Consider the following 13,633-nt stretch of genomic DNA (forward strand, 5'->3'; position numbering starts at 1 on the left):
TGAAATTTTACTAAAGTTTTTAAAAATTTCTCAATTATTCTTTATGCTTTTATCTTCCCTCCTAATATAATTGCAAGGATTTCTTTTTTCAATTCTTTCCCCATCGTTTCTTTTCTAGATCGATGTCCAAAGCCAAATGCACCAAAGAATGCCGTTTTGAACGTCATATTTCCTGATACAAATCCTCTACAGAATATTTTCAATTCAGAATTGTATGTATAACATTTAAAATAATACAATACCTTGCAAAAATATTCAATTTAGGAGTTACTCAGATTATCCAATTTTTATATAAATTAGGAATTAAACTACATTGAAATCTAAATCAATTATAGATTTTCGTCAAAAAAATTCAGTATTGCCCCTTAAAAAAACTGACTATCTCAGAATGACTAACCGACTGTCTCAAAATGGGATATTATATTAATAGTCTAATTTTTCAAAAACTTATAGTTAATAGCAATATTTATTGACGGACTTAAATACAGTATTCTCAGCAAAATCAGTCCAATCTACTGGATACCAAACAGTTGTTATATATTGTTACGAACCTGTGATGCTGCTTCCCAGCATAGTTGGTTCCATGGGAGGTCCCAGTTTGGCGACAAACTTGGCAACCATTTGGCGACTTGGCGACGGATTTGGCAACTTTGGCGCCAAAATAGATAATACCCGAAACATCGAGAATTTTCCCAATCCGTCCAGTAGGAACCGAGTTACGCCTCGAAAGTTCCTGCTTGGTTGAGAGGCTTCTAGCCCCGCATCCTGAGACCTATAAAAGGAGCAGCCTGCAGCTGCCGCGGTAGTCGTGAACCAGGAGTAGTCGGAAGCAACAGAGAAGAGTAGTTGGAATCGACGGTGAAGAACTGGCTTTCCAGAGATAAGCGGAGCAGCGAAGGAGTGAAGCCAGTGCTGAACTAAGCTGTGCGCTGCTGTCTGCAGTAGAGTCTTGTTATATGCTGCTGTTGTTGCTGCACATCTCGGCTGAAGATAATCGTCTTCTGTGCTGTATATAGTTATCGTCTTTGTGCTGTCCTGTGTGTCTTCGTGTAAATAAACGTCGTTGTTTTATTTTCTACTGCCGCCTGGTGATTGAGCGTTCTTCACACCATATAACTTCCACTATCCAAACGAACCCCGGAAATTTCGTAACAATATGTATGTATCTCTAAATTTATGGGCCAAACTTTAAGGGCAGGTAAAATACATAAAAAATGGCTTTTTTTTTATAGCAATATGGGATCAGAAAGTAAATGTGCGGGGGAAAAAACAAGAAATCTCGAAGACCGAGCGATCCACATCCGGTATCCTAATATGAAATGAATCCCTCTCGTAATGCTCGCGGTGTAAACGCGGTAAATTTTTGCCTGGCTTTGTCGTATTGGGGAAGCGTTCACCTTAACGTCTATCTTCTGTTACAATTCGCAGCTGCAATTACAATAAGCTGCTTGTCTTCTTTCTCAGAAAACCTAAATCGCTACATCGCGCAAAAATATTTTCTCACGGCAAACAATCATTTGAAGCTCATGTAATGCCATTTAAACTTAGTAAAATTGTTTCGCAGATATTTTAATAATATTTCTTCCTAAAAATTCATCCTTACTTAAGGTATGTCACTCAATTTGTATATCGTTTGCTTGAAAATAAATATTGTAAAAATAAAGAAATTTTATTAAATTCTTCTGCGCAATCATGTTTCCACTGTTCTTTTTATACTCATATCTCAATGGAAAGACTTTTCAGAGATTAATCTGCATCACTTAAGTAAAAAAAATTCATTTTAAAGATAAAATTACTGGTACCTATCCTCTTCTTTTATGTGACATCTTTTTGTTTTTTTCTTTTTACTTTTTCTTAAGACCTTTGCTTCAGAGATTGTATATTACTCTAAGCGACAACTCTTCTGAAAGACAAAAAAGTGACCTACAGAGTTTGTCAGATGGATTGTTTACGGTTGGTACTCGAGTACAATACAAATGCAAGTCTCGCTTCTACAAGCTGTATGGATCTGAATACCAAACATGCCTACCAACACTCACCTGGAGTGGATACCAGCCAGCATGTGTACCAGGTACGAAACAAATAAATTACAATGCTATTAAAGAAAAATTATCCGAAAATCCGTTCTTCAGTTGTATGATTAAAAGTCCAACTAGCTCATGAACAAATAGCGATACTTTATTCAGCACGAAAACTGAAACACCTTGTTTATTTTGAGGCAACAAAACAAAGTCACAAAGCACAAAAATCAACATTTGTATAATAAATAGTAAGTGCATAAGAAATAAATCGGTAACAAATGACTGTAACAACACAAAGCGCCCAGAAATAATTCGCAGAATAAGTACTTCGTTCGAGAACTGGCACCTCTCGTTTCCTCCCTATTCTCAACTAACTCAGTGTTTATTAACTTCAGTCATGTCTCCCAAATTTTTACAATTTCCGTGACAAGGCTAAGAAGCCTCTATACAGAGCATTGAAACTCGAGTCTTAATGGAGCTACCGTCAAGATTCTTGTAGTTTCTGGAATATTCAACTTTTTCACCAAAAATAGGGAGGCGGTCACTGACTTAGCACCATTACGCAGCCTTTACTATTTATGTTAAACAGTCTGCATTTCTAGCAGACTTTTTATTGGAAGCAAGATTACATATTCATAGCAATATCACATTTTACTTTACACAATATTCACCAAAATGATAGTAACGAGTGTAAAAAATAAAGTTTACAGTAGGCGAAAAATGAAAACAAATATCTAGAATTTACTAAATTTACTATAATAATGTGAGATTTTGAATTCGAAATTCATGGTATTTCTAAAAATTGAGAGGAGAAGCTATAAAGAGAAGTTGTAAAGAGGCTGTAGTACAAATCAAAGCAAATAATTTTCATCTTAGATAGTCTGCATGAAAACATAAAAGTGTCAACATCTCTGAAGACCCTCAATCTGATAATGTTTAAAGCGAAGCTCTTATTAACAGAGTCATTTTAAGAAATCTGAAATCCCAGGGTTGGTGTAATTTCACATTTTATCAGAACCGTAACTAGACGTCTCATCTTTTATCTCTCTTCGTGCATCTGCTTATTATGTAATATTTCCAATTAGCTGACTTATTTTACTCTGCAATAATATTTCAGAATGTGGAAAATCAGACTCGCCCAAGACACCATTTGTGGTGAATGGAGATTCTACACAGATTGGCCAATGGCCTTGGATGATTGCAATTGCGTTGAAAGGGAATAAAGGATTGCAACTGCTGTGTGGTGGAGTGCTCATCACCGACACATGGGTGCTAACCGCTGCTCACTGCGTGACAAAAAAACTGTCGAATATACCGATGGATCCCAAGCATTTTTCTATTTATGCCGGAAAGTACTATCGTAAATTTACTCAAGACGATGAGTACGTCCAGATCAAAGCGGTAAGTAACATCGAGGAAGAATCATTTTCGAAAATCTTAATTTATTCGCAATGTTTTATTATTATTGTGGCATACTAATCTCCTAAGGCGACCAACTGGGAATATTTTTTATGCTCAATTTCAATAAAATCTCTTAAGCACATATGGGAGTTGATGATTCACCCCAAATTATATATAAGCATTAAAATCATTTTAGATGTTATTGCGATATTGTACTAATAGCTTTAAACCCATTGTATTTATTGTCAAACGAATTTTCCTAGTGGAGTCAAGTCCCATGACATCATAGCTCTGTTAATTATCTGAGTAATTATATTTTCTAACTGCCTGCTGTCTTTCGCGGTATTGTATCCTTACTTTCTAATTTATCATTAAAGCTGCGCAGATAATAAACAGAATCATTCTTCCGTAATTTACAACAATCGAAGGAAATTATGCGATTAAATGTTTGATGAAATGATTTCAAATTTGTTTGTTTCACAAATATATGCGAACAGATTTTCTTAAACTATTCATAAAACCCAGAAAACCAGAGATAGTGATCTCTTCAAAACTTTCTCGCATACTTTCTAACAAAGATCTTATGCACCTACACTTCTGCATAAAATTGTATCCCGCGGTGGCCTGGTGGTAAGGTCTCGGTTCAGGTTCGTGACCTTATTCCACCGAAGAACCGTCGTGTAAGGAGGTCTGTTGCACGTTAAATCCGAAATGATCAAACGTCCTCCCGCTGTTGTGGTGTGGTGTGGTGTGGAAAGGGGAGTGCCAGCTCAGATGTCGTCCTCGTCATCTGACCGTGGTTCAAAATTACGAGGTCCGTCCCAAAATAGCCCTAGTGTTGCTTTAAACGGGACGTTAATATAACCAAACCAAACCAAATCTGTATAAAATTGTGAAACTTGAGTAAGAATACCTTGCGTGGTATTATTGAATGATAATTACAAAACATAGATATCTGGCATGGAATTATTTTTACTGAATCTATCGTGTAAATGCTTATTTCGGATGATTTTTTTTCCCAACAAGCGGTGACCAATATTTCAAGATGAACTACATCTATAGTTACAAGATGACGTACCAAATTTCATTAATTCACTCCTTCCATTTTTGAGTGATCTAGTTTACAACTGATGCAACAGATAGGCAGACATTTAAGTTTTTAGGCCTATTTAGTTCAAAATTTAACAAAATCTCTACATTTTAGATGCTAAACCTATTTGACAAATTTTATTTACTTACATTTTGTAGTTATCGAGTTCACTTTTCAATTAATAGTGAGATAAACAGACATTCTCAGAATGGATTTCCTTCAAAATTTGATAAAAATCTACAAATCTGGCGTAAAGACTACATGTAAATTTTCAACCATTTAGATTAAAGCATTTTTGAATTATTATATTTACAAACAAACAGAGACAATGCAAAAAATTTGATTTTTGAACTATATATATATATCTTCTTTTGTAGGTAAAGCAAATTGTTGTTCACGAGGAATATGATTTCACTCAATTTGATTCTGATATAGCTCTGATCCAGCTGGAAAGCGCAGTAGAGTTGACGTCGAGAGTGCAACCCATCTGTTTGCCAACAGAAATCACTACACGTGAGAATATAAGAGATGAACAAAAAGGAATCGTGAGTATTCGTAAACTGTACAATAATAATATCTATTTAAAGCGGCAACTAAAAATGTGTCAAACTTATTAAATGTTATACATTTAAAACATCTGTTATTTGAAATATCAAGAGCAGGACTTAATTCTGAAAGAATATCGAAACTCGAACAAAGAAATGTTATTATTTGTCAAGTTATTTGGATTACTACTCACTAGTCTACTCATATTTTAAAATTCAACTGAAAGTTTTAAAGTTCTGTAAACATCTTCGTAAATTTTATAGGCAATATATCATAAATTCATTAAAGCTTTAAAATTGCATTAAACGAGAAAGAAATGATATTTTTTTTAAAAAAAAACTATTATTTGCAAGAATGGAATGAGAGAGAAATCGCTTTTTCCTCTCTTTTATAAACAAATCGTTGCTCTAGAAGTCATTGATAGGAGATATTGAGGAATTTTTTTTTTAATTTTATGCAAATCAGATTTTTATTTAAATATTCGGATGTATACCTGAATTCTTAATTTTATGCCATCGTAAGACAATCGTTTCCTAACAGTATTGTTGATTAAGATCTTTTACACTAAACGGTAGCAACAGCTGTTGCTGAAATTTTGGTAAACATGAGGATTAATAAAATAAAAAAAATAGATAAGCTCATTTCATGTTCATAAATACTGAAGTTTATCCAACGCATCTAAGAGACAAGTTACATGAAGGAATGGCTATGAGGTCACGGACATGTCTAATTCTTTACTTCGTAAAATATATTCTATTCTCACGGACATTCTTCACTTCGTAAAAGGAAGGATGTAGCAAGCGAGTCATTCTCAAGAAATAGTAATGTTAATGTTTACAGAGAGGGGATTCGATGACTGAGTTTGGGTTATCTGCCATCAAATCGACATATCCTTCACGGAATCTAGCATTTATATGAGTATAATTTGTAGTCGTTGTGATTATCGCCAGATATCGCCGTTAGACGATCGTTTGCCATGTATACTTAGAAAATTCGCATTTGTTAAAAATGAATATTATTGAACGTCATGTGAATTGATGAAATCTACTTTTCACTGCATGAGACATATCAAAATGCATAAATTTCGCTTATGATCACATCGAATGTGTGACCAAGCCGTTGCATTCAGCCCATGAAACAGTTTGGTATGAATTCATAACTTTATTTATTCACGGCGTTTTCTTCATTCAAAAAGCGTAACCCGATAAATGACTAGAAAATGTCACAGTGACAGCTGCACGATGTTTCATTCTTTTTCGTGAAATAAGCTGGTTTTCGCATTGCAGGAGAAAGACTAACTGTCTGCAACGTTCTTCCCCAGCCCCGTGTCGCAAACTCAGTTAAGATATTCCGTTTGAATACGTTTGGGAAAGACAGAATAAAAAGTTCAGATTCTGAGACTAAGGACCTCTTCTCTTCACAATCGCCAGATTTAATTCCTATGGACTTGTGACTACAGAGTTAAAACATTTATGTACGAATCTTCCCGCTCTATACTGGCATAACTCGAAGATGATACTCGTATTCGGCAGAATCCTACAGCATTTAAATTCCGAAATGGTTGCAGTAATACCAAACTTCTTATTTGTCTCATGTCATGTAGTAGAGGCGATAATTGTGCCGATTTTCGATTTATCGAAAAAAATTACTGTTTTGGAATAATCAATTTTTCGATACCAATTAAAAAAAAAACGTTTATCGGCATCATTATGACGAATCATGGTTCACGATGGATCGCGATACAGTAAATTTCCGCCGTACAATGCATTTTCATTTCTAGTGCTTAACAATAAAAAGTATTTATACGGAACTGTTATCATTTGGTAACAGTCGATTGGATTTGTATCAATGCCATCTTTTAAAAACAAAAATAGGGTGGAATTTGATGAAAATTTGAATGCTTATTATCATTTTTGCTGTTCTTCATTTTTGAGGAGTTACCACCTTCAGGTCGTAATTCCACAAATCTCTTCTAAAAATGGTGGGAAAAAATATGATTTAAAGAGGAACTGAATGCTTCGCCCGAGTAGAACTTAATTGTTCTTAAGGGTGTAGGGTTTTTTTTTTTTTTTTTACACACACTTTTCTTTTGATACGATTTCTATAAAACCTCTGCCACATTTTAATGTATTAAAATACTTGCTTTAAGCATAACATTTTGAATAAATTGTTTTTGTCCATTAAACTGAAAGATTCTAGCAACCAATTGTTATTTAAATATAATAAAAAATATGTATGCCTTCCCTTTTCAGATATATTTACGGTTCAAACATATATTTTTATTTTGTACTGATTCAAACATACAAAATATTTTCATAAGAAGATAGTAAAAAGAAATGTTTGGAATAATTTTTAGTATTTTTATAAATTAAGCTTAAAAACATATAAATAACTAAATTCCAAATATATTTCTTCAACGAAAAATGGCTTAACCTTATTTAATTTTTAACTTCTGTTAAAGTATTTATACAATTAAAAGAAAAAATCATTATCCTTCAAAAAATCACTTATTTAAATTTTAGATTTAAGTCAGGTTTGCTTAGCAAAATTTCCGAACGTTATTTTTAGTTTACGACTTTGACTATACGACTTTGTATCAGATTAAGTTTTGTAATGTACTTCAAAATTTTATAAGCATATATTTTTTATAAAATACATTGCTATTAAATTCGTCATTAAAACTGATTTAAAAAAGAATTTTGTCTTATTGAACTTCTATTCTAGTAATATTTAAAAGGTACGAAAACTCCTAATCTAATGTAACGTTATAAATGATCTTTTAAATATTTTTAATATTAAAATAGGCGTTTGTAACCTCACTATTGTTTATTCTAGGCAAGCAAGGGGGGGGATAAAGGCTTTACCTTAATATACAAATAATCTTATTAAAGGAACTTCAAATTAAAAGGAAACTAATAACGTATACAAACATATTACATTGCAATAAAATAGAATATTAACACCTAATAAATAAATAAATATATATATATATATAAAGGAAAAATATGTTTTGCTCAAAGTTAACATTATAATTCCTATCAAAATTTATATTCAAATTGTAAACACGTGTAAAAGCAACAACGCAAAACTAAAATATTCAATAATGCATTGAAACTAAATGATCTCATCTGGAATAGAAACTGCACCAGTGTTCCAGGTCTTTCAAATTTCCCGACAATCCCACAATCCCAAACAAGCATAAAATATCAGTTTCTACTGCTAATAAACGAATTCATTTCTAGGTGCTCGGATGGGGTCTAACAGAAAATGCGACCTTTTCGGAAACATTAAGGGAAACTGTTCTACCAGTGGTAAATCACGAGAAATGCGAGGAAGCCTACAGAGAAGGTCTTCGAACGGTCACCATCACTCAAAATATGTTTTGCGCTGGATACGATTCGGGGGCATCGGACACTTGTAACGGGGACAGTGGTGGCCCCTTCATGTTTTCAGTGGGCCCTCCACATGACAGGCGATGGTACCTGGAAGGAATCGTCAGCTGGGGTAGCGAGACTGGATGTGCGAAGGCTAACCGGTACTCTGGTTTCACTAAAATAGGAAGATTTGTACCATGGATTAATATGTTTATTTGAAAAGATGTGCTAAGGCAAAAAACAGACTGCAATTTGACTTTTTCAAGTGATTTGATAACAAATTCGCTTTCAAACCGAGTATGTGATAGATTGGTTCGTTTTCTTGCCTTAACGAATGGTGATAAAATGAAGGAGAAAATTCTGAGAAAATGTGTGGCACTTTTTTATTGGACAACTACTGGCTACTTCAGTCACTTTCAATTTTACAGCTAAAATTGTTCCCCAACAGCAAAAAAATCTGAAATTAAATTCATTATACTAAGTAATTAACAGCATAATTCAGTTTTGTAAACGCCATCAAGCTATTTATTTATGTTCGGAGCATATGTCTGTATTTTTTATAACATATATATGAATTTTAATATCAGATTTGATACAAAGTCATGCAAATGAATATCTTGAAATAGGTTTATGCTATAAGTGTATGATGCCCACTCTGATCATGGCTCAACTTAATTTCGAAATAATCAGAAATAGATGTATATTTCAAAGTGGAAAAATGCCTTAAAAAAATTCAAATAATAGCATTTTTATCAGACCGGCTGTTTGCGTTTTAAATCTCAGTTTCGAATTTTTTGACGATTATTACATCCTTTATAATTCAGAAAAGAAGTTCCATTCTTCTACGATCAAAACGTATCAAGTTCTGAATTTCATCCTTTTTGGTCAGCCAACGGTCATTCCAAGAAAGTGCCATACGTTGTATGGCGAATCTTTTTGCATGCAATTATTGAAGTTGTGTAAAACCACGACATTTAAAGCTGTGTGACTCAGCCAATTTTGTAGAAGATTTTGTATTTTTATTTGAAATTTTAATCTGAAAAAATACTTTTTTTATGATAAACAAGACAAAAAAACACCTTTATAAAAAAAATTTAGACTTTGTAATTTTTTTGAGCAGTAATTTATTGACTCACACAACATTAAATATATTCTTTACGCCATTCTAACTAGAAATATATGCCTACTTTTAATTAACTATTGGGCCATATTTAGAGGGCGCCATTAGTATAGAAAGTTGAGCACAAACTCTTTCACTTGTTACAAGAATTTGTTATGTGAAAATTAGTGTACTTAAACATATATTTAATTTTGAAAATTGCGAATAACATAATGGCTTCAATTCAGCAGGAATGTCAATAAATCAAAATTGAAAACCTCAAAAGTAATAAAAAGCACTTGAATAAAATATTTGTATACAAGAAAGCAGAACGTTTCAGCGAAACAAATTATTGTTAGAAACGATTTACATTGTAAATGAGGATAGCATAATTAATGAAAGTAATACAGCAAGCAGTTATGAACATTCTCAATGAAAATGCTTCATGATCGTTAAGATGATCAGTTTGTTGAGACATAATTATAAATATTATTTTGCAAATAGTTGTAAATTCAGATTAGCAACAATGATATGTTAATTGGATTTTTGAGTTTGTTGTTTCCAAAGATACTAGAGTTTGAATAAAAATAAGTTGGTGTTAATTTGGTAATATTATTTATAATGTAGTAAGATTTCGTTTAATAGTAAATTTATCTGCATTCCTTTTTTGTTGTCATATGTTGTTGCATTCGTGTACGATCTTTTATACACAGCTGCGGTGTATTCCCATGAAATGAAGGCAAGAGAAATAATTTCAAATTTAGACAGCCACGTGCAAAACTACAGTTTACACATTTTATGCATTATTTCTCTCTTGACTGAGATCTTATAGTTTATAAACTTCAAAACACTGGAACGCTTGAGTTTTTTTTTTTTTTTTTTTTTTCAAAGATAAGAAAAATCCATGCCCTCTTAAAAACGCGAGTTCGCAAATTGTACAGACTAAGTCTATGGCAAAGGATACCGACGTGCTCTGATTGGTTTAAGCCTTGGCATTTTTTGGCAATGTTTTGCCCTCATAATAGTGTAGTTTTCGCTGGCTTGCCTCAAACCTGGTGCCTTTCATTAGTTTTATGGAAGATACGAGTGAATATTAACACGATCTAATTTTTATTAATATAATTATTTTCTCTAAATAGTACTAGTAATACTACTAATTATTAATAATAATAATAAATATTACTAATAATACTAGTAATACAAGTAACTAAGGTTGTTTATGCACAGAAGTATAAAAACTAAATGAAAATAATTGCTCAACATATGATGCAGCAATGAAATAATTCTTATTTTTCTATGATTTTCGTGCCTTTATTACATAATTTATGCAGTCATTGAAATTTGTTCCTGAACGTTTGTTACTTTCCCATCAACTACATATGGGGAGATGATTACTTAACGCCCAAAACGTATAAATATGTAAGCTTTAACGAAATATGTGATTACGTAACTAATTTTTTTAGTTATATCAAAATAATATTAAGAAGAAACACACACAAAAAATATTTTTACTAAATTGTAATTTTTATATTTCCTGAATTTAGGTTTCAGGATTTGATCTTTTCTGCTGCATATATGTTCCAGATTATTACATGTAAACAGTAAAAAATAGGGGGGGGGGATAAATTCACATATTTTATTTATTTTTATAAAAATATATTTCGGAATGGCATCTTTTTGGCAAAACATTGCCAAAAAGATGCCAAGGCTTAAACCAATCAGAGCACGTCGGTATCCTTTGCCATAGACTTAGTCTGTACAATTTGTGAACTCGCCTTAAAAACCTCAATGACAGCCTGTGATCCTTAAGGATTGATACATCGGGTCCCTGCATAGCTCGTGGTAATTAAGCAGATGTATGCTCAGACATTTTCTTTGAGAGTTCTCAGAAAAATGTCTCGGGTTCAAATCCCTTCCTGGTGAGAATTCTAACTAAGAAAGTAAGCGCTACTGATATTCAATCAATCACACTTACGGAAAGGGGAAGGAAATTTAGAAGGGATATTCATGTACCTCTGACGCCCGCCGTAATTTTGTTGAAAGGGCGTTTGGAGCTTTTTAGTATTTATAGAGTTAACTTTTTTACTATCTACTAACATAGGATTTTGCATGTACATACTACAATAGTAATGATAAAAGGCATTGAAAATACATAAAGAGAACATCTATAGATGTAAATAAGCTTTGCAATGTCTGGTGCGAGATGAATTATAGCTTGAAAACTGTGATGACTAAAGAAAGTGGCACGGAGCAATTATTACACAAACAAAATTTTAAATTTTTTTCTGTACAGTGTTTAAAATTTTTTTCTTTCAATCAATGTTTACAAGAAAGTACAACCGTTTATAATTAGGGCAATAATTTTGAATTAACAAGTAATCAAGTCTAGTTTTTGAAATATCATGCTTTAAATGTTTTAAAAACTAGTCTCCACGGTGGTGGGTTGGTTGCTATTATAAATTTAATTCATATACAGATAGATCCAAAAGTTGCCCGAATATGACAATCCAGCGGAAGTGGTCTTCTCTAAATTTTCTCCAGTAAAATTCATATCCCTCCTCTTCCGCATAAAATTGTGGGCTTTGGGTAAGGCTGCGAATACCTTCCATGGAATTGGCGAACAGTAGCTTTGATCCTTGGAATGAATCTACCATTTTTATTGAATTATCGCGAGAATAAATATTTTGGATGCGTTTTGAGTTATCTGAACTAGTCGGCCGACAAACACCAAAATTCGACACGGAACTAGTAGTTACTGAATTTTATTGATTTAAGTCATTGCATTTATATTCATGCCAAGTATAGACCGAAAAACGGCCAACCCTTTGGCAGATTTGGTTCAAAATTTTATAAGAATCTGCATTTCAGATGCTAAATCTGCGTACCAAATTTTATCTAGCTAGTTCTTTACGCTTTCTAGTTAATGAGTTCACTTGTACTGGAACCTATCAGACTTCCTTTGAATGGATTTTCTCAATTTGAATGATATCAACTAATTTGTTTTAAAATCCACATACCAATCTAGATGCTGAAATAGTGTTTTAGTGTAAGATAGTGGATTGAAGTCCCATTTCGAAGTTAAATGGAAACTATTTTGGCGTGGACCTTATAGTCCTGAACAGTGATAAATTAAATAGAGCGCAAACAAGGTGGAATTCCTTCTCCAAATTGCAACACCCTAATAGCGCTCCAATTTCCGCTAACACAAATGCATAAATAAATATTTTTTGTAGAATCTTTATTTAAACAACTTATTTGATTGCATGTGTCGTCTTTCAAAAGGAAGATTTTTTGTTAAAAATTATAATTTTAATTAGAATTAGTACTGATACTTCTGTAGCAAAATGTGATGCTTCCATCCATTTTTCACGAATTTTAAAGCTTTCGGTCGGTTATTTTTAGGATTGAATGTGTAGTTTTCAGCAATTTAGGAGAATATGAAAAAACACTTCATTTCTTTTCCGCCTAGAAGCCTAAGTTCATTTCTCAAGGGATAAAAAAAAAAAAAAAAAAAAAAAAAAAAACCATTATAATGGATTTTTACTGAAGTTATTAAAGAAATAAAACTTTAGCCATAATTTTTTTCAACAATTTAAAATCTCATGTTCTTAACTCTCAAAAATTTTGGCATAGGCTCTCTTTAACCCCCAAAATTGGAGATATATAGCAGAATGGCGGGAATTTTTGAGATATCTTTTAAAATGACATAAATAATGTCCGTGGCAAAACCCCTTTGCTTAAAAATTTTTCAAAGAAAAATATTAAAATACAGTAATACTGTAAAAATATTAAATTTCTGTAGGCATATCAGTACTTATTACTCCACTTATCCTTCTAATGAATTCAAACTTCACTCATTACTTAGTGTATTCAGGAACGAAGTTTCGCTGAAGACGATTTGTGAAATCTCAAGAAATATTTGTGATGAGTTATTTGTGGTCTTGGTTAGTTTGATACTTTATTTATTTTGGTCCCAGCTTCAGTATTTTTTTTTTCTTTCAGGAAATATAGTTGTTAAAATTTTTTAACACAGTAATAATTTCTGCACAGTTTCTTAATTTACTTTTCTGATGATATTTTTGTTTGCTTCTCTTGAAAATCT

General features: G+C 32.5%; 1 protein-coding gene across 2 annotated transcripts in view; it reads left to right on the plus strand.

Annotated features, from left to right (window-relative positions):
- Positions 1-10,133, plus strand: part of LOC129985203 (limulus clotting factor C-like) — a 48,086-nt gene extending 37,953 nt beyond the window's left edge. For both annotated transcript variants that reach the window (XM_056095141.1, XM_056095142.1), the window contains 5 exons: positions 119-212; positions 1,860-2,071; positions 3,139-3,422; positions 4,890-5,057; positions 8,301-10,133. In XM_056095141.1, the coding sequence (XP_055951116.1) occupies positions 119-212; positions 1,860-2,071; positions 3,139-3,422; positions 4,890-5,057; positions 8,301-8,651 (1,109 nt within the window). In that variant the 3' untranslated portion in view covers positions 8,652-10,133. The remainder of the gene's footprint in view (positions 1-118; positions 213-1,859; positions 2,072-3,138; positions 3,423-4,889; positions 5,058-8,300) is intronic.
- The last annotated feature ends 3,500 nt before the right edge of the window (positions 10,134-13,633 follow it).

Source organism: Argiope bruennichi, chromosome 9 (genome assembly GCF_947563725.1).
Source record: "Argiope bruennichi chromosome 9, qqArgBrue1.1, whole genome shotgun sequence".
In the NCBI taxonomy this organism is placed as follows: domain Eukaryota; kingdom Metazoa; phylum Arthropoda; class Arachnida; order Araneae; family Araneidae; genus Argiope; species Argiope bruennichi.